Source organism: Theropithecus gelada, chromosome 15, assembly GCF_003255815.1.
Source record: "Theropithecus gelada isolate Dixy chromosome 15, Tgel_1.0, whole genome shotgun sequence".
In the NCBI taxonomy this organism is placed as follows: domain Eukaryota; kingdom Metazoa; phylum Chordata; class Mammalia; order Primates; family Cercopithecidae; genus Theropithecus; species Theropithecus gelada.
Genome location: NC_037683.1, coordinates 82,809,792 through 82,831,486, shown reverse-complemented (window position 1 = coordinate 82,831,486; position 21,695 = coordinate 82,809,792). Strand labels below are relative to the sequence as shown.

The following is a 21,695-nucleotide window of genomic DNA, read 5'->3' as shown; positions in this document are numbered from 1 at the left end:
AGTTGAGGCTGCAGTGAGCCGTGTCCACGCCACTGCAATCCAGCCTGGGTGAGAGTGAGATCCTGTCTTAAAAAAAAACAAAAGACAGAAGCAGCAAGTAGATGATCTCCGAGATTAGGTGTCTTTTTGTCAACAAAAAGAAAGAAAGAAAAGAATCATTTAGAACCTCTGAGAAAAATATAAAGATATACATCAAAGTCATGGTCCAAACATGAAGCAACCTAGAATGTGGCATGATACCAAGAACATACTAGAGAATAAGAAAAAATAATGCATTTGACTTGGCAAAGGAAACAGTCTTCCTTTGAATAACATGGAATTACATTTCCTTCTCTTTAGTGTCAATCATTCTTCCTGGTGTTGCAGTAAATGTAGCTGGTCCCTTGAACAAGCAGGGCTTATGCAGGTCAACAGAAAACCACTTTGTTTCCTTGCTGCAATGTTGTTCAAGGCCACTCTGTAGGGCTCATTATTCCTGATTGTTTAAGATGAAATTTGAGTCCAGGACCATGACTTCTCTGATCAATATCAGGTACAAAACGTCCTCCAGTCACTTCAAGTCACAAAACAACTCATTTCAGTAATTACAATGTCCAAGTCTGTGTCCCAGTCAAAACTTGGAATTTCATTTGAATGCAAGTTTCTCTCTCTGCCATCAGGCTTATTACTCTAGGCAGGGAGCAAGCCTGCTGTGGGAAGGCAAGGGAATGGCCTCAATCTGCTCTGTTTCCCTTTTTCCGCGTGGGTCTACTGCTCCCCCTACAACAGAGTTGGGTCATTTTAGATAGAAGGGAGTGTGGGGAAGGCCAAAGCCATGTTGGTAAGCAAGGTAAGGGGCAGGGAGAGTTCACCTGCCTGTTATGTTGGGACTTGGCAAGTGTTTACAGGGGAATCTCTCTGGAATGGAGCTTGCATTGGCTCCTCAGAGATACCTACTGCTGAGCTTCCAGCTCCCTTAACCTGAGCATCCAGGCCGAGCCTCCTTCTGCTGTAGTCCACTCACTCTCTATGGCCTCTCTGGGCAGGATGTGAGCTCACTCCACGCCTGCTATTTCCTGGGAGGCCCATCTGGTTGGGCTTAGTCTATGAACATAGAGTTATTTTCCAACTACAGGCTTTAACTCTGAGGCCACATGGTGCTCCAATCCATCCTTTAGAATCCCCAGGCATAGCAACAAAGGTCCAGTCAAACACCAAAGAATCCCTATCATATTCTCCAATTGTTTATCTTTAAATACTCCCCCTTTCCCCCATGAGAAGGTGGAACTCAAAATGCCACAGCAATTCACTAAGTTTCACCAAAACATTTGTCTCTTTAATCCCTAATCTTTTTCTAGGCTGGGAGATGGAGATCAGCTAAGGGTTGCAAAACTGGTTTTCACCCAGCAGCTTTGCAAGCCCTGCTTAGATAGTCTAACACAGACACTGGAATGTTGGCATCCCTTATACCAAGGCCTCAGGTGAATCTGGAAATAAAGAATCTAATAAATGCCATTAGCAGTTTTCATTATCTGAGAAACAATTTATAGGCAAAGTTTGAATTATATAATATAGTTTAAGAGCAAAATGTAAATGTTAAGACACTGACAACATAAAATAATAATGTCACGATCAAAAACTGGGAAAGCAGGGTAAGAAGTAAAGAAAAGTCATAATTTCTTTATCTTATATAAGAGAGGGTCAAAAGATACTATCCAAAGTTCAGAAATTAAGAAATAGAAGCTTATAATATTATCTACAACAATAAAGTCATTAATAGGAGTAACAAAAATAACTTTTTAAAAAACAAGAAAGGAGGGAAGTGGGTTAACATTAACCGTGGCAAATTCCTCACTTTTAACAAGGTGGGACAACCACCAAGAATGCTAAAACCAGAAAGTGTTTAAAATGTTATTTCTGGCCAGGCGCAGGGGCTCACACCTGTAATCCCAGCACTCAGGGAGGCCTAGGTAGGTGAATCAACTGAGGTCAGGAGTTCGAGACCAGCCTGGCTAACGTGGTGAAACCCTGTCTCTACTAAAAATACATAAATTAGCCGGGCATGGTGGCACGTACCTATAATCCCAGCTACTCAGGAGGCTGACTCAGGAGAATCGCTTGAACCCAGGGGGCAGAGACTGCAGTGAGCCAAGATCGCCACCACTGCACTCCAGCCTGGTCAACAGAGTGAGACTCCATCTCAAAAAAAAAAAAAAAAAGTGTTATTTGTGTGGAGTGTAAGTCAGGTTTAGGTGTGGGATAAATGAAGAGGTCTAATTATTTTTAATAAGAATAAGAAGGTAGGCCAGGCACAGTGGCTCACACCTGTAATCCCAGCACTTTGGGAGACTGAGACGGGCAAGTCACTTGAGGTCAGGAGTTCAAGACCAGCCTGGCCAAGATGGTGAAACCCCATTTCTACCAAAAATACAAAAATTAAGCGAGGTATGGCGGTGCGTGCCTGTAATCCCAGCTACTCAGGAGGTTGAGGCACGAGAATCCCTTGGATCTGGGAGGCAGAGGTTGCAGTGAGCCAAGATTGTGCCACTGTACTCCAGTCTGGGCGACAGAGCGAGACTCCGTCTCAAAAGATAAAAATTTTCAAAAAAGAGTAAGAAGCCTAATGAACTCCCATTTTTTTAATAAAAAATGTTTTCCCTCTTAAAAGGCACCTACTAAATTATAAAATATCACTGTGGTGTATTTAAGATATAGGTAGATGGATAAATAGAGAGATAATAGATTTAGATATATAACTATAAATATGAAATAAATGAGAAACAGTCTCCGAGGGGTAAAGTATTACGCCAAATGATACGACTAACTACAGGACCCAGGTCAGATCTGGGTCTGACCCAAATCTATACTCTTTCCTCTCCTTCAATGTGCAGAATGCCTGCTAACACAGAATGCCCATTTAGAGATCATTACTTTCTCTTCACAGAAGACCTTTACCAGGAAACTCTTTGATATCATCATTGAGAGATTACAGCTCATAAGACCCAATTCTACCACCACCCATGCCCTGACACCCCGACCCAGTCTCCTTCACCCGACACTTCCCACCAATGCTGAGCTCACCACCAATCCATCTACTTTGCATGCCCACCGGATTTCTTGTTTTTCAACTGAGTTACCGTAAGTGTCCAAATGTTTAAAAATGAATCTATTTAGTTTGAAGTATTTTTAATTATTATAAAAGTAATATTCACAGAAGAAAAATCATGGTCTTAAGCATTCAGGGTTCTTGATTATGTTAGGAACAAGAGAAACCAACTCAGGCTATTTAAGAAGAAAAGGAATTCCTTGCAAGACTATCAGGTAGCTCACAGAATCCACAAGAACGAGGCCCAGGAACCCAGGAAGGAGCCAAAGAACCTGGGAGCCGGAACTTCTAGGAAGGTCATGCCACAGGAAAACCAGGTCCCTTGTTGTCAGCCTTGGACACAAGCTGCCTCCTTTGCCCAGTAAGTTCCAAGTGGCCCCAGGGCTACAGCGCATCCACGGCTCCAGATTCAGAGTCCTGGGCTAGAGCTCTGGTAGGTAGAGGTCATGGGCTCACAGGCTGGCTGCTGGCATTCAGAAACATAAGCACGCGTCCTCAGAAGCTGCATCGCTGGAGGCAGGGCCCCACGGCTCACCAAGATGCACACAAAGGCAGAGACACCAACTCCAAAAAGGGAATTCAGACATTGCAGGTACAGGGTGGCAAAAATCAAACAAAAGATAACTAAAAGTCTCCTCTTCACACAATACGGCACTATTTCCTCCAAATACAAATTGGAGAGCAAGAAAAATCTTCCTCCTTCCCATTCTCATTTCACTCCACAGAGGGGCCCACTGTAAACAATTTCTCATATATCTTTTCAGAAATTTTCCCTGTAACTACAAACACACATGTATGATCACTTGGTGTTTTTTAACATACACTACACACACACACACACACACACACACAGATAGGACCGTACACATTATTCTGCAACATTTCTTGACAACACATGAATTTTAAGATGTTCCCCAACTCAAAGTGGTCTCCCCTCTTGGTCTGAATCATTCATAATTTGAGAATTTTCTCATAGTCATATTCAGAAATTGATCACTGTAGTCTGTTGGGCTCAGACAACCTGGATGCAGGACTGGTCAGAGGGCTCCCTTAAGCAACCCAAATACATATGTACTACTATTAGATTTGGTGCAAAAGTAATTGCGGTTTTTGCCATTACTTTTAAATCACAAAATAGTCTATAATGCATTTTAGCACTGGCAGTGTGATATTATGTATGTGCACATTGGTTGGTCCAAGCTACACCCAAGGATAGTCAAGAATTCATATTCCAGGATGGTCAGCTAGCATTTATGAGGAAGGCCAAACTCCAAAAGCTTGCTTCCCTTATCTTGATCTCCCAGCAACACCCAACTGATTTTGCTAAATTAGCAGAGTGAATATGCAAATGAGATGCCATTGATGAAATTATTAGCTTGTTTAATTAGCATAATGGATGTTAAAAATGGGCTCTCATGTTTAATTGTTTATATTAAAGGTATATTACATGATGTTTTGATATTGTGGTTTTGATTTTCATTTCCCTAGTGACTAGCGATGTTGACCAAGCTAATGATTACCTTTTCAACATCAGCTACTCAGGAGGCTGAGGCTGAGGTGGGAGGATCACCTGAGCCAGGGAGGTTGAGGCTGCAGTGAGCTGTGATGGTGCCATTTCACTTAGAAGCCTGGGTGACAGAGTGAGACCCTGTCTCAAAAAAACCAATCATCCAGCAGGGGCTCTAAAACCCTGTAAATATCCTCTCTTTGGCTCATCCCTTCTGAGAACTGACAAAGAGCTGCTCTCCCTTACTGAAGTGGGTCTCATAAACTTAGCTTTGCTTGGTCAACAGGTTTTCAAGGAATCCACAGTGGTATTCAAGACAAGTGAATAGGAAAATGAGAGACAAAACATTGTTCACACACCCTATTTTGTAAGCATGATACAAATCTCAACTCTCTATACTTTAAGCTTCAGAACAAAGGGCATGAACAATTTTTTTGTCTGATGGATAGCAATAAGTGTATGGATAGCAGAATTTGATCTGAGAATCAACTTCATTTGAACAATTAACTTGGCAGAAAGGTTACTTCTAAGCTTTGGCAATTACCTAATTAAACCCACTAATTAAAGCATACCCAAATTGGCTTAGGTCAGTCTGCAAAACAAGGTACTGCCCAGGTCTTGATTCTAACTGTAGATGAACTACCCAAGACTGCTTTCAATTTCTGAGGATTCCAAGTTCTTACCCAATGCACAGTTCCTGGGAGAAGGTGATCAGGGGGAGAAACCAAAGATCTGTTGCCAACAGACTAAATGCACTGTGATCACAGAGAAGCCTGAACCCAGCCTAAGATGCCTTCACAATACCTAAGTGCACATTTTTCTACCATGGGTTGTTACATAATGACACATCAAATTGAGGGGCCAGATATTCTCTTGGAGATTTTCTCAATGAACGATTAAAAAATAATTCATAACGTGTTTACACAGCCTTAAATCCCATTGTACAGTTTAGTTTCAATGTGCATTATGATCCTGAGGAACGGGTATACTCCCACTGTACAGATGAGCGTACAAATTAGATCGTTTCCTTGGCCACTGATTGATTGAAATTGATAGGACTGAGACTCAAAACTACACCTTGTGTTACCTTGGTCGTTTCTGCCTCTGGCTCTTTTGAGTGAAAGATAAAATTCCCAAAATGTTTGCCACTTCAGATCTTGAAAAAGAATTGGACATTCACAAATAAGACAACAGCTTATTTAATTTATATTCTACACCACAAAAAAGCCACTGTTGACCACAATGAGATGGCTACTGATTGGCTAATGGAGGAGGTGGTAAAATGTTACAATGCAAGAAGCAATGAACTAGGAGCCCAAATCCCTGGGTTCTTTCTAATAATCATTCCACTCATTGTGAACTGGACAAGCCTGAGCTAATATTAACTCCTGAGCTCATATTCTCTTATCCACATAAAAGGAATAATATCTGCCATGAGAAAAGTTATATGAAAGAACCTGGAAAATTCTTAAGCATTATATACATGCAAGAATGTATTACTAATAATTCTGAAGAGTAAGAAGAGTCTTCCATTTTATGCCTTAAAAAACACAGAGTGAAATAATCATAGTATTTCAGTTTATATACAAGGAGCTTATAATGACCAGTTGAAATGTCCATCTGGAATTAAAATACCATCGAGGTAACTAAAGAGGACTCTGGAAATCTATAATATGAGAGTTGGAAGGAATCTTAAAATATTATTTTGATCTAAGCATTTATTGGTTTAGACCTTGGGAAAATCTCTTGACTTTTAGGTCAAGAGATTTCCCCAAGATCACCTGACAATCAGTGGTAACGTGTCAGCATTAAAATCCAGGTTTTGTGAACTATCAAACAAGGGTTCATTTCAATTTATTGAAATGTACTTCAAAGAACTCAACTGCCAAAGTCAGAGAGCTTCAAAAACTGCACATAGGTATTCTGACCCCTCCAGCTCTCCATATCCTCAGGAAAGAAAAGACCACAATCTGTCTCACAGCATAATCCACCTAAAACTATTTCTGACTTTTGACAAAGTAAGTATTCTATGACTCTCCATCCAAGACACAATAAGAGGAAAAATTCCTAGCTCCCCAAATGGCTTTGTGAGCTGAACTATCTTACCAACCTAGCCTATATGGACTCTTAGATGAAAAAAAAAAAAAAAATTAAGCATACCTTAAGCCATTTTGTAGTCTCTTAAGGTAATGAGGTTTTATCCTAAATACCATAATCTTGAAGTTAGAAAATAAACTGAAAGACCAATAGCCAATACATTTACCCTCATCTATTTATTCTTGGTCTGGGGTACAAATCAACAGGAGCCACAGTTGGGAATAAGCCACACATATGTGCCCCGAGAACATCACTGGGGAAGAACCTTCGTTGTTGATGCTAAAGAATGGAGCTGTCCCTTTATCATTTTTAGGTCGTACTTATCCCATCTAATTGACAAGAAAACAGATAACAAAGCTCACATCACCACTTCATAAGGAACCAAAAATATAGGCAAAGAGCTAGGTGGACATTCACAGCAGCAATTCTTACTAAATGTACCACCAAGGAAAAATACCTGCCACTAAAAATGCCTGTACCACAAAAGAAAAATTTTTTAAAAAATCTTATTAAGATCGTTCTGTTTTCTAACTGAGGTGCCTAGACTAGACAATCTTTGAGGCTGTTTCTAGCATTGTCCGTCATTTATAAACACTTACAGAACATTTTCTTAGAATGAAAGAGGAATGATGTCTAGAAGAAATAAAATATTATTTAAAAATGGAAAATGTTAGCTCTTCATGGAAAACACACAACCTAGAATACTACACACACACACACACGCACCCATACTTCCTAGCTTATTCTTAGTCATAGCCATAAATAGCTACAAATATTTAGCAACTATTTTCCAATATGATCATTTTTGTTCTGAACACACGAGTATGTTAGTATAAGAAACATGACCCAGTAAATGAAGGCTTCCAACCCTGAATTTCCATGAAAACTCGTGTTTGAAGGAACTAGGTCACAGCGACCCTTCTTTGTTCAACCCAGTAAAAAACCTGATGTTATCAAGGTAACAACCACAAAAGAGGAAGCCCAAATGCAAATGGTTCTCAAAAGGGAATATTCATGTGTTCTAGACTGATGTGAACAACTAAAAACAAGGACAGCTTGCCTCTCCAAGGAGAGCTTGCCTCTCCAAGGGCCCTGAAAAAGAGTATCCTTCCCCTCCAAACCTCCACCACCAAAACACTCCCTGACAACCTTGAAGTTCAAAAGCAATGAATACAAGATTCTGGAGAACAAATGCAAGTGAGAGAAATTTAAGACAAAAATAAAAGAAACCGTGAGAATTCACCCAGGACCTAAATTTCTTATTGGCTGTCGAATTAACTCCACAGTCAACAACAAATGTGTATTGACCACATTGGCCCTAGAGAAAGAGAGTGAAAAAGACAAGACTCTTGTCCTCATGGAACTGACTATAGTCTGGGGAGAGGGGCAACAAATGTAAGGTACATAGGCTAATCACAGACCACAAAGCCAGTAATTCAGTGCTGGGATATGGCTAGGGGCAAGGCAGGAGCCACTGCAATCAGAGTGGTCAGGAAAGGCCTCTGGCAGGAAGTGACTGCTGAACTGAGAGCCAGAAGAGAAGGCGCCAGCCAAGCAACTAGCTAGGGGGTGAAAGTCCCAAGTCAGAAGGTGCCCCTGAGCCTACAGTATGGATGAGAAGGCGAAGGGGACAGAACTCTAATCAGCCAGGCCCATGGGGTCCTCTGGCTGCCCTAATGGAGCATGGCCTCCCGCCAAAAAGCATGCAATGGCACAGTCCCTAAACTTGGGAAACTGAGGCAGAGGGGCTTGGAGGGGGCGGAATGGAGAAAAAATATCCATTAAGGGAGGGGTAGGGTAGAACTTCCCTTGGTATCACTAAATTATCCCCTCTGTGCCAAAAAGAAAACTAGGCTCAGAAGAGTTCAGTGGCTTGCACACAGTGATGTCACTCTCAAAAGGATGTGCTAGGAATATCTGACTGGCATTTTTCCATTTTTTAACATAACATAAGCATCTGGCATGAGTTATAATGGTATACTATTAAGATTCATGTGAGCCAGGCATAGTGGCTCACACCTGTAATCCCAGAACTTTGGGAAGCTGAGGTGGGAAGATCACTTGAGCCCAGGAGTTCGAGACCAGCCTGGGTAATGTTGTGAGACTCCCATCTCTGCAAAAATAATTTAAACATTAGCTGGGTGTGGTGGCACACACCTGTAGTCCCAGCTACTCAGGAGACTAAGCTGGGGGGATCCCTTGAGCCTAGGAGTTTGAGGCTGCAATGAGCAGTGATCACGCCACCACACTCCAGCCTGGGCAATAGAACAAGACCCTCTCTCAAAAAAAAAAAAAAAAGATACATATGAACTGAGGATTTTTCATTTATGATATTGACTAAGTCTCCAATTATCAAGAGATAGAAAGTTTTCCCTTGTAGAATCCCTACAAATTAATTTATCTTCTTTATAAATTGATGCTAATTAACATTTCAAGACAATCTCTATATGACTTCTAAGTACATAACTCATAGCAGCCAAAATATAGAAGCTCAAATGTCCAACAATAGGGTAAAAACTGATGATGACATAGAAATAAGGCAGAAGCCTGCTTACAGTTTTAAATGATAAGCATGTAGACTCCTCATACATGGAAACCTGAGAGTAACTTAATTTTACATTAAACAGAAAAAGCAGTGCAGGACATAGTATGTACACACTGGTTACAACTTTGTGACAAAATGCATATACTTAACAAAGATGAGAAATAAATGGATAAGAATGTAATAAGACAGGGCCATTTTCATTTAAGGCTGCTTAAGCTTACATAATAAATATGTGAGGCAGCTTTTTAAAAGACAACAAGGTCAAATAAATGTCTTAATAAGTATACTTTCTTGAATCTATCCAGAACACACTTCTACTCTCTTCATCATTTGGAATTTTCAAAGTACAAATACCATTGAAGATTTCCTCCTTTTAATTCAATTTAGATACTGGAGATTTGCATTACTGAGCAATTTAATATTGACTCAATGGAAAAAGACAGTGCAAAGGAGATTCCTGTTACCAAATATTCGTATAAACACTAAACACTAACCAAAATTTTTCACAGAGACTGTAAACCTAGAGAGTTATTGTGAAACAAATTTTCGCCACTTATAACACAGGCTATACAACTCATCCAAAGTCTCATTTTCTCTCATCCTGCTGTTTAATATATTAAAATGGTATGTTAAAAATTGATTATTTCCAAAATTATTAAAGGAATTTCATGAAATACAATCATTGATGGAGATGTAAAATGTTGCCTATGTCATCTTGTGGGCCTAAAACCACTTCAGGTTAGTTTTTCAAGACCATCACAGTATTGGGATCCATTAATTATTCTGACACACAAAGATTCCGCAATGTGCTTCTTCTCTTTGTATTTAAAAATTTAAGGAGTTTTGCACTGATTGCCCGTTGCCTAGCAAACAACAATCTGTTTAAGATGAACTATTAAGCATATATACAAAATGACTTTAGAAAATTATTTAACTCCATTTCAAGATGGATGAGACAAATAAAAATAAGAGATACTATAAAGAAAAAAATTTTAAGTATACCACAATTCAAATCTAATTTCCTAGAGCCTCTATTTTATCTTTAAAAGTTGGAAACTCCATTAGCATTGTCTATTTTGATTCACTTTAAATGATAAGTTCTAAACTTACCATTTAGAACTGTACATGATAAGTTTACAGTCCCTGAATCAAAATGACATAGCAAATAAAAACAAAGGATGAACATTGGAAATGTTCTAAAAATGCCACTGATCATATTCTTTAAAATGATTCATTTTGCTGTATAAATTTTACCTCAATAACAAAAAAAAGGATAAAATCACCAGTATATGTCTATATTTCCAAGAGAATATAATATTTATGCGATAAAGAGATAATATAGCAAATCTATGCAACAAAATTCCAAGGTTGTTCAACTCAAACATTATAACAATAAAAAGTCATATATTCATGATTAATATATGAGATCTGCTTCAAAAGAATATAGAGGAGGCCAGGCGCGGTGGCTCACGCCTGTAATCTCAACACTCTGGAAGGCCAAGGCAGGTGGATCACTTGAGATCAGGAGTTTGGGACCAGCCTGGCCAACATGGTGAAACCCCATCTCTACTAAAAATACAAAAATTAGCCAGGCATGTTGGTGCACACCTGTAATCTCAGCCACTCAGGAGGCTGAGGCATGACAATTGCTTAAATCTGGGAGGCAGAGGTTGCGATGAGCTAAGAACGTGCCACTGCACTCCAGCCTGGGCGACAGGGTGAGACTGTGTCAAAAAAAAAAAAAAAAAAAAGAATATAACAGCCAGGCTTGGTGGCTCACGTCTGTAATCTCAGCACTTTGGGAGGCCAAGGCGGGAGGATCATGAGGTCAGGAGTTTGAGACCAGCCTGACCAACACAGTGAAACCCCATCTCTACTAAAAATACAAGAAATTAGCTGGGCGCAGTGGCGGGCACCTATAATCCCAGCTACCTGGGAGGATTGCTTGAACCCAGGAGGCAAAGGTTACAGCAAGCTGAGATTGTGCCACTGCACTCCAGCCCGGGCAACAGTGTGAGACTCCATCTCAAAAATAATAATAATAATAATAATAATAAATAGAAAGAATATAGAGAAAAAGGAATATGAGAGAAAATGAGTGGGAGTATAGCTATAAAGATTGGCTGGAAGTTAATCATTATGGAACCTGGGCAATGGGTACAGGGAGTTTATTATATTATTCCCTCCACTACTGTGTATATTTAAAACTGCCCATAGTAAGTAGTTTTTTAAAAATTCTATCTTTAGGATGGGTTTAATGCTGGAACTAAAGACACTTGTATAGCACTGGGTACTTAAGGAGCTTAAAGTGAATCAGAAAACCAGCAAAATTATTATCTTACTTACTTGTTATTATCATCTGACTTCTAATATTATCTACTGTTAACTTATTTTTTTAATGAACAAGGAAGCTTAAGCATTTCTTCAGTGGTTTATATGAACAGACTTCCTACATAGCACATTTTATAAAGGGTAGCAATTTATAAGATCAGTACATACCAGGAGTATCATAGGCCTTTTCCAAGTTGTTAATCCTATGATTCCAGAGAGTATCACCTGTAAAAATAAACTATCATAAATATAGAAAATGGACCAATTCCAATAAACAAATCCTCAGTCACAAAAGTACACATTTTTGAAGATACTGAAATTTCAAAACATTCTAAATCAAACATTTAATATTCCTCCTGGATTACAGGGTTCACCCTGGTAAACCACTTTGGACTTTTACTTCCAAGCCCTCAAAGCTTTTTTATTGACTTTAATTTTGTTTTGTTTTTAAAGACAGGGTCTTGCTCTGCCACCCAGGCTGGAGTGCAACAGCGTGATCATGCCTCATCGCAGCCTTGACTTCCTGGGCTCTGGTGATCCTCCTGCCTCTGCCTCTCCAGGAGCTAGGACTACAGGCCCACGTCACCACACCTGGCCTGTTTTATCTTAATGTCAATTAAGAACACACAATCAGAAATTAGCCTCTCCTGGTGAGTGAGGAATTACTATTTCTCAGCCAAGCTCCCTGTTCCTAGCAGCACCCAATCTGTTGCCAGGGTCAGCCTCATCGGATGCATGTCTGGCGGTATCCTTCCATTCATCAGGTACCCATCCACTATGGGACAGGTAAAGTCTTCGAAATGGGAAACAACGCCCTTCAGGATTTTCTCTTACCTACTCTCAAGCTTGGTTTTTACATACCCCAGCCCCTCCACCACACACCTTCCTACCAAGTACCTGCCCTCCCTCGGGCCAGCCAGGCTCCTGACATTCCTGGGCTATGTGCTTCTTTCTCTTTGCTGAAGTGCTGTGTCCTCCCAGCTTCCCTCCTAGCTGCCTGAGAACTTTTACCCATCCTGCAAGGCCCCATTGAGCAGTCACCTGCCCTGAGAAGCCCTCACTGATTCCACCGCTCCACACTCATGGAAGCCCTCCGCACACACTTCTTTTTTTCCAAAAACTCTACTGTAATAATTGAGGGATGTGTCTCTGTATTACCCACTAACTGTGAACTCCTGTCTTGTCTCTCTAAAGTCCTAGTTCCCAGTATTGTGTCCCAATTGTTGGCAATTAATATATGTTCTACAGCATTTATTTCACAAAGTGGGAGGAACTACTGTGAGGAGGAGCCCATGTTGCAAAATGACACTTCGATAAAAAACGAGCTAAAAAATCTCAATAAGAAAAAAACAGGCTGGGCCTGGTGGCTCACTCCTGTTACCCCCAGCAATTTGGGAGGCCGAGGCAGGCGGATTGCCTGAGCTCAGGACTTCGAGACCAGCCTGGACAACGTGGTGAAACCCCATCTCCACTAAAATACAAAACCTTAGCCAGGCATGGTGACGCTACTTGGGAGGCTGAGGCACAAGAATCTCTTGAACCCAGGAGGTAGAGGGTGCAGTGAATCGAGATCGCACCACTGTACTCCAGCCTAGGTGACAGAGCGCGACTCGTCTCCAAAAAAAAAAAGTATTATTAAAAGGAAGTGTCTAGCTCCAGCCATAAAAACCCATAAAATAGCGATATGCCTAAACTGTTCTTCTCACCTTGCCTACCCAGCCACAGCACCCCACCCTCCTCCATGTTAACAATCTAGCATGTTTACATATTTTACATATGTATGTATTTTTCTCTAAATTCTTAGTACTACACACATATGTCTATGTGTATATATACACACTCACAGGGATGTGATTTTTGTGAAAAAAAATCATAAAAGATATACTTTCCCTGCCTCTTCCTTTACTCTCTCAATAAATATTTCATAGAAATCTCTTCATATGCATTGGAACAGCTCTAATTCATTTCACTTTAGTGGCTACATAACATTCCATTGTGTGACTGTATTTAACATATTCAATCATTTCCATATTAATGGGCATTCATTCTATGTCTAGTTTTTTGCTCTCACAAACAATGCTGCAGTAAACATCTATGAACACATATCTTTAAAAACAAGTGCTTTTATTTCAGCGGAAAAAAGTCCCAGGAGTGAAGTTTCTAAGTTGAAAGGTATTTCTAATTTTTTTATTTTAATAGATTCAACTGTCATTTCAAATGAGGTATCTCTGAAACCAAAGAACTAAGCTATCTGTATTTCTTCCTTTGGAGGGGAGGTATTTTGTTTGCATATGGTAGCAACAAACTATAGACAATGTAAGTTAAAAAATATGTACAAAATGTATATATGTACAAAATGAGAAACATCAATAATCTCAAACTATATATGACAAAGATCTTTAAGGCCTCAGTGGGGAGAAATACAAAGTTTATCATGCAATATTAAACGAATAGCCAAGTAAGTCAAGGCATATACCAAGTCTGTGGATTGAAGACAAACTAAGAATGTCATTTCCATTTAAGTTGTTATATAGACTCAGCACATATTCAAGTTAAATCCCACCAGGATTCCTGTAAGCCACCGCTCTTTACAATGTTTTAGAAACTATATTCCAGCTCCAGGCGGGAGCTATAGTTGTGGCTCTTCATTCCTGAACCCAGCAACAAAGGCACACACCTACTTTTATTCAACTTCTCCCTCTCTTCAAGCCCGGTGAAGCCCTGAGGCACTTGGGGAACCCTGTGAGTGTTGATGGGGAGAAAAGCAAATAGAGGAAGCAGGCCTGGATGGTTAGAAGCCTCTCGAATGGTTAATGGGAACAGAGGTGCTACAGTTGGGGATAAATTTTTTAAGAGCTCAAGACTTAAGGAATGATGCTTCCATTTCATCTGAAAGGGAGGCAGAATTCACGGATGGGGAAAGGAGTTGGGAAAAGAAGAGAAGGAGGCAGAGTATTCAATGCCTCCACTCCCTTGGTGGCAGCAGTAGCTGGAGCTCCATCAGAAATGAGTCAAGAAGGTCCCTTAACAATGTCCTTCCATGGCTCCCACTATGCCGGAATGCTATTACATGTTTAACCGTCAGTATCACGATGAGGGCTTGGACCTGTGCATACTTACTCGCACACCACTAAAGGATCCCAGAAGGCACTCAGTTAGTTACGGCAAGAGTCAATGAGTGAATGAATGAATGGAGGCCAGAGACAGGAGATGACCGTGCTCAAAGATGACTATGTAAGCCTAAACATATTTGTCATCCCCTGTGCTTCCTGAAAGAGTACAGCAGCAACAAAAAGCAACTCCATCAGCATTCTTTCCATCCAGCACAAGATGGAACTAGCCCTGAATGAACAGGTAAGAACCTATTTTCTAACACCAAACAATCTCTGTATTATAATGAGAGGTATTACAAGTTTTGTTTCACTCACTGATAACCCATTTCTTGTAGCTTATAGGAAAAAGCAGAGGCCTTTCCTTTTTTCTGATACTACAAAGAAGGGCTCTGAGATACCCCAGGGGAGAGTCACTGTTACCCACCATAAATGGTTAATGTGCTTTCATTTTCCAAAGTAAAAATCAAATCGTTAAGATCAGAAGCTTATAATTCTACTGCCCTATTTCCCTTTGCTAATCCATTAACATGTGTTAGAGCAAAAATGTTCTGAATCATTTATCAAAAGCTGCTGTGTGTAAACAGAGATTTTTTAAAAGCCATTGTTGTAAATATCCTGTGTTACCTTGTAAATAAGCAGAAAATCATGTCAAACTTCTCAACAACCTACCCTGCCCTATAGCTCTTATGATGGCAATTTTTAAAAAAATGTATGTGTGTGTGTGTGTGTGTGGTTTTCTTCCCTATCTGACTAGCATAGCTCATTTAAAAAAAAAAATTTGAGAAAATGGGCAACTGAATATTTCTAATGAAAACATGATGGTAACTATAATGTCCTACAAAAATACTGGCCTGTTCACTTTACTTTGATTAACTATGACTTTGGTGTTTAAAAACCATTGATAGAGGTTCCTGTGTATTCCAGGTCTGGTGCTTGGGTCCAGCAGTGATGCACTCTCCCATATATACTCTAGCTACACCTTCACAAAATTAGTCCTGAAGCAGCAGCATCCCACCCATTTTACAGATGAGTAACTGAGGCCGAGAGGCACAGAACTTATAAATGTGACTCTGCTGATATGCAAAATAAAGGACCAAAGAAATCAAAACTCATCCTCAAAATTATATTTTAAATATCCTTTAAATATTAAAGTAGTATTTGATTAGTATGATAAAAAATATTTACTATCATTTAACTGGTAGTAAGCATAATCTTTATGTTAGTTTTTCCTTTGGTCCACTGATTTTTCTTTATGTTTATTCACTGCAATTTTTTTAAAAAAGGTTCACCCTAAAGTTCACCAATGTCTGTCTCTTTATATGAAAGTGAAACCTTGCCAAAGAATCATGGACTCAAAGAAGGATGATCATGAATTCAGATCAGTGACTTAAAGCAGTATACAACTGATAAAGAATAACAGGGCACTCAGTGAGGAACAAAAAACAACAACCAATTCTCTACCACTCATCTGAAATATCTCCCAGGGATCATGCATGTCATCGAAGTTAGGAATTTTGTTTCTGAAGGAGGAAAGACAACCCAATGCAACTCTCTCTCCTCTTTCATTAAATCTAGTGCAGTGTGGCAGACTGAGTCTCCCATACCGCAGTGGAATGTAGTTAACCCCAGTGGAACCTAGTTAACTCCCATACCCCAGTGGAATCTAGTTAACCCCATTGGAACAGTTAACTCCCATACCCCAGTGGAATCTAGTTAACATTAACTCCCATAGCCCAGTGGAATCTAGTTAACCCCACTGGAACAGTTAACTCCCATATCCCAGTGGAATCTAGTTAACATTAACTCCCATACCCCAGTGGAATCTAGTTAACCCCATTGGAACAGTTAACTCCCATACCCCAGTGGAATCTAGTTAACATTAACTCCCATACCCCAGTGGAATCTAGTTAACTCCCATGCCCCAGTGGAATCTAGTTAACTCCCATGCCCCAGTGGAATCTAGTTAACACTAAACACACCCCCCAAACAGAGAGCTAGGACAGCACAGCTGAAGACGGACACTGAGACACTCCCGTAGCCACTCACCTCCAGTCAAACGTCAGGTTTTCAAGATGGCTCATCTTTTAGCTTCATGAATTTGGGGAATAATAATATATTGAGTGGTTTACCAGTGATACCAGGAAGAAATCGAATGCTCAGAGTGCTCAAAAACACAGACTACGTTAAAAACTCTCCCTTCAAGTTGCTGAAAGTATGAATGAAAACTATGAGAAAAGATGCTTTATAGAATTTGTTAATTCGTAAGTGTTTTAAAAAATAGATAAAATATACCTTCAAAGTTCAAACAAGTGAAAGAAGCCTCCAAAATCTCAGGCTCAGGGCTCTCTTAAGGAAATACATATGAAAAAATATCCTTGAACTATACGGTGTTCAACAAATAGTCATTTCAAATAAATATGTTTGTCTCTTGAACCTAATTTTGTATCAAATATACAAGCAAAATTTTTCAGTGAAGCCTAAAGAAGATGTGTGGGTTCAGTTGATATAGCAGGCTAAAGATCCTAATGGTCAAAGCTTGAAATATGAGGATATTCTTCTACTGTGTTCCTATGTGGTTTCAAAGTAACCTTAGACATAAGTTGGCACTTCCATTCAACTACCTAGCTTCATATGGCAGTAAAACTTGTGAATGAATAAATAAACATGGCATATCCATACAATAAAATAGGAATGAAGTACTGAGACTTGCCACAGCATGGATGAAGCTTGAAAACATGCTGAGTGAAAGAAACAAATCATAAAAGACCACATATTATATGATCCCATGTATATGAAATGTCCAGAACAGACATATCTACAGAGACTGAAAGTGGGTTAATCAGTGGGTGGCTAGAGGTGGAGGTGGTGGAGAATGGGGAGCAACTACTCAAAACTTTGGGGGTGACAAACATTTTCTAAAACTGTAATAGTTGCACAACTGTGAATTTACTAAAAACCATTGACCAGTACACTTTAAATGGGTAAATTGTACGGCATGTCAAAGCTTTTTTTTTTTTTAATTCTGCAGTTCTCGACTCATACTCTTCCAGCATTTTTTTTTTAATAGAAACCTTAGTTTAGCTATCTTTGAATTAGTTACAATGTGCTATCAAGCCCATTTCTTTTATAAATACATACGAAAATACTAATGGCTGAAGTTGTGATACCTGGAATTTGCCTTAAAATAATCCGAGGGTGGGGCCAGATGTGGTGGCTCACGCCTGTAATCCCAGCACTTTGGGAGGCCCAGGCGGGCAGATCACGAGGTCAGGAGATCGAGACCATCCTGGCTAACACGGTGAAACCCTGTCTCTACTAAAAAAAAACACAAAAAAAATTAGCTGGGCGTGGTGGTGGGCACCTGTGGTCCCAGCTACTTGGGACCGAGAATAGTGTGAACCTGGGAGACAGAGCTTGCAGTGAGCCAAGATCGCACCATTGCACTGCAGCCTGGGCAACAGAGCGAGACTCCCTCTCAAAAAAAAAAAAAAAAAAAATTATCTGAGGGTGTTAGGAAGGGGAAGCAGTGTTAGGTATAAAGTGGTCATGTGTTGATAGCTACTGGGTGAAGGGTAAAATGAGGGATCATTACACCCTTCTTTCTACATTTGTTGAGATTTTTTAAATTTTCATAATAAAAGATTTAAAGTTAAAGGGAGTAGTTCATCGAACTGCCCACTCAATCCTACGCTGGTTCTATTTTCTTGTAATAAAAATACACACATTGAAATATATATAGATGAAATGTGACACCTGAGATTTGCTTCCAAATAACAAGAGAACTTAATCTCACAAATGGACTAGGGAGCACGAAGGATCTAATTCCTACCCTGCTTGGAATATTCATCCTTCCTGAAGTTTATCAGAAGACACAAGGCCCGCAGCAGAGCCCGGGAAGTGGGTACAAACGAAACCGTTGTTGAAGCTGGGTGAAAGATATATGTGGGTTCAACATATACTGCATAAAATGTAAACTTTTCCACAACACGAAGTTTTTCAAAAACAACCTCTGTCACATGCATAAATTCAAAACATGTGATACAAGGCTCTTTTTCCCCTAAAGCACCAAGAGAGTCATGGTGCCTAAAGCCATCCTCTTAAAACTGTATTTAATTAATTGTTCTACAAATACAGTATCTATTGCTTCTGTTGTCACTTTGCAAATTCTGAGATCAATCTCAGGATCAAGTCACAAAAAGCAGGAATAACCAACAGTTATAGAGTTGCATATAGACCGGGGTTTGGAGGGTATGGGGAAGAATGGGGAAAGACATAGCAGAGAACTTGTCAGCTCCAAATCACTGATTTCTTTCTCTGCTCTGCTATGCCCAGACTTGGAGACAAGGACATACCCAGCCAGCAGACCAGGAGTTTTATTTTTTTTCTTTTCTTTTCTTTTCTTTTCTTTTCTTTATTTATTTTATTTTATTTTATTTTATTTTATTTTATTTTATTTTATTTTATTTTATTTTAGAGACGGAGTCTCGCTTTGTCGCCCAGGCTGGAGTGCAGTGGCGCGATCTTGGCTCACTGCAAGCTCCGCCTCCCGGGTTCACGCCTTTCTCCTGCCTCAGCCTCCGAGTAGCTGGGACTCCAGGCGCCCGCCACCGCGCCCGGCTAATTTTTTGTATTTTTAGTAGAGACGGGGTTTCATCGTGTTAGCCAGGATGGTCTCGATATCCTGACCTCGTGATCCGCCCGCCTCGGCCCCCCAAAGTGCTGGGATTCCAGGCATGAGCCACCGCGCCCGGCCCAGACCAGGAGTATTAACCTTCACCTTCTGGTTGCAGGCCTTTTTTCTTCTCTTTTTTCTTTTCTTTTTTTTCTTTTTTTTTTTTTTTTTTTTTGGTACTTCATCAAATTCAACTGAGGCTTGACTGATATCTAAGTGCATTTACCTCTGAAATGATTCACAATAGTAAATGATATCAGCTTTTAATTTTATAAGACAAAAAATAGTTTTTAATAATTCTAAACTAGCTATGTTTGAGAAGACAATAGATCACGATTTTATGAAGAGCAAATTCCTAAAAATATATGCAAGATTATTACTGGCCCATAGTATTTAGAGAAACGAAATGCACCCACTCTTTGGCTGGATTTAGTCAGACAAGTAGAATAGGTAGCATAACAGGTCTAATTCCTACCCCATCTGGAATATCCATCCTTCTGGAGTTTTCCTGAACACTCATGGAGGCCAGCGGCAGAGCCCACAGGCAGGGCCACTAGGGTGGCATTTTTTCTACATGAGGCACAAATCGTGGTCTTCCCTCACCACAGCACAGCATGTACCCCAATAAGATCATTCAACATGAAAGTATTTCAAAAGGAAAGCAAATTGGCACTGGATGAAGTATACAATTTCAGGCGAGTCTCAAGGAACCTAATGTTCTTATTTAAACAATTACTTTGGGTTCAACTAGTTCTTCGAGTCCTTTTTTTCAGTTTGGTCTTGAATTGCCGTATGTGTGAAACTGCAAAAGCAGTTCTTACCATTCAGGACATACACTGATTACAGATCTTACTAAAAACTAGCAGCATTGCTAGACTTTCAGATTTACACAGTGAGTTCATAGAAAGGTTATTTACGGCCGGCTGTGGTGGTTCATGCCTCTAATCCCCACATTTTGGGAGGCCGAGGCAGGAGAATCACTTGAGCTCAGGAGTTGGAAACCAGCCTGGGCAACATGGGGAAACTCTGTCCCTTAAAAATAAAAAATAAAAATTAAAAATTAAAAAACAAAGATATAAAGAAAGGTTATTTACTTTACTCATCTTCCATAGTCATCCCACAAAGATGTGTTTCCAAGTCTCTCAACACCCAGAAAACTTCAGGGGGTTACATGCCTTGGACATTGTGCGATTGTTGGAGGGGAGTGACCACCCGGTGTCCGTAGATACTGGCTGGCAGCAGCTTTTCTCTAAAGTTGGGCACTCTTTGGCCCCAGGCTCAGCGTTCCCGGTTGGAGGAGTGGGTCCTGGAGAGCAGACATCTCTAGCTAGCTGCTGCGTGCTCCAGGACCTTTGGCCAGCTCGTCCCTAATGACAGGTCCCGGTTCTCACAAACTGAATTCTGCACAGCAGCCTGCATGGCTCCAGGAACCAAGTGGGGTTAAGGCCCTCCTTTAATGACCAGGTACAAGCGCCAGTTCACACACACCCTCTCATTACCTCCTGAACTCGTCTGGGAGTCGAGCCACCCTACACATTTCACATTTACGTGTGTCTTAATGGAGAATAAAACAAGCGATGTGTCCGAAACTGTCCCATCCCACAAATACACCTACTATGTGCCAGGCATTCTTGATACATCGGTGAACAAAAATGATCAAAATCCCTGCCCTCCCAGCACAGACGTTGTCAGTGCAGCAAATACTCAACGACCGAAAGAAGTTTAATCACTTTCCTCCCACTTTCCTGCCACCTACACCCTGTCCTTCCAATCTCCCAAAGAGCTGGGTGTCTTTGCTTAATTCTATTAGCTTAACAGGGACAATAAAATCCTTCAGCCTGCGCGCAACAGACACTACCGAGGTGCAGCCCAATTCACCCCTGAACTCGACCGTCGCGGAACATTTTTCTCCAGGCTCCAAAAACTTCAGGTGGCGTTAAGGCTCCCCCAACTGCAGCCCTGGAGGCCAACTAAGGGACAATGGAAGGGTACGACCAGAGCCCCCTATCCACGGGATGACCGGGCGAGCGGGGTGCGCGCGCGGTACTCACCGAGGAGCCGGCCCAGAACGGGCACGAGTTCTTCACCTGCGGAGAGCTGCTCAGCGACAGCGCCCCGAAGCTGAGCGCCACCATGCAGCAGCCCAGGATCAGCTGCAGCAGCCCGAGTGACAGCAGCGGGCGGGCGGGCAGCAGCGCAGAGCCCGGGGCCGCGGCGGCAGCGGCGGCGGCTGCCCGGCGGGAGGAGAGCGCCGGCGGCGCGGCCAGAACCCCGGCGGCAGCGGTGGCCGCGCAGCGAGGCCGCGACGGGGGCTGCAGCGCGCCCCGGGGCCAGCGCGGCCGCAG

The 21,695-nt window shown here is 41.0% G+C and overlaps 1 protein-coding gene across 4 annotated transcripts in view; it reads right to left on the bottom strand.

Annotated features, from left to right (window-relative positions):
* Positions 1-21,695, bottom strand: part of FAM189A2 (family with sequence similarity 189 member A2) — a 66,080-nt gene that overhangs the window by 43,048 nt on the left and 1,337 nt on the right. Inside the window, exons 2-3 of one of the 4 annotated variants that reach the window (XM_025359708.1) lie at positions 21,402-21,633; positions 11,734-11,790 (exon numbers count right to left, since the gene is read on the bottom strand). In XM_025359708.1, coding sequence (XP_025215493.1) covers positions 11,734-11,790; positions 21,402-21,633 — 289 coding nt within the window. Of the gene's footprint in view, positions 1-11,733; positions 11,791-16,724; positions 17,096-21,401 lie in introns of those variants that run through there. The other 3 variants (XM_025359707.1, XM_025359709.1, XM_025359710.1) reach the window with 3 other exon arrangements.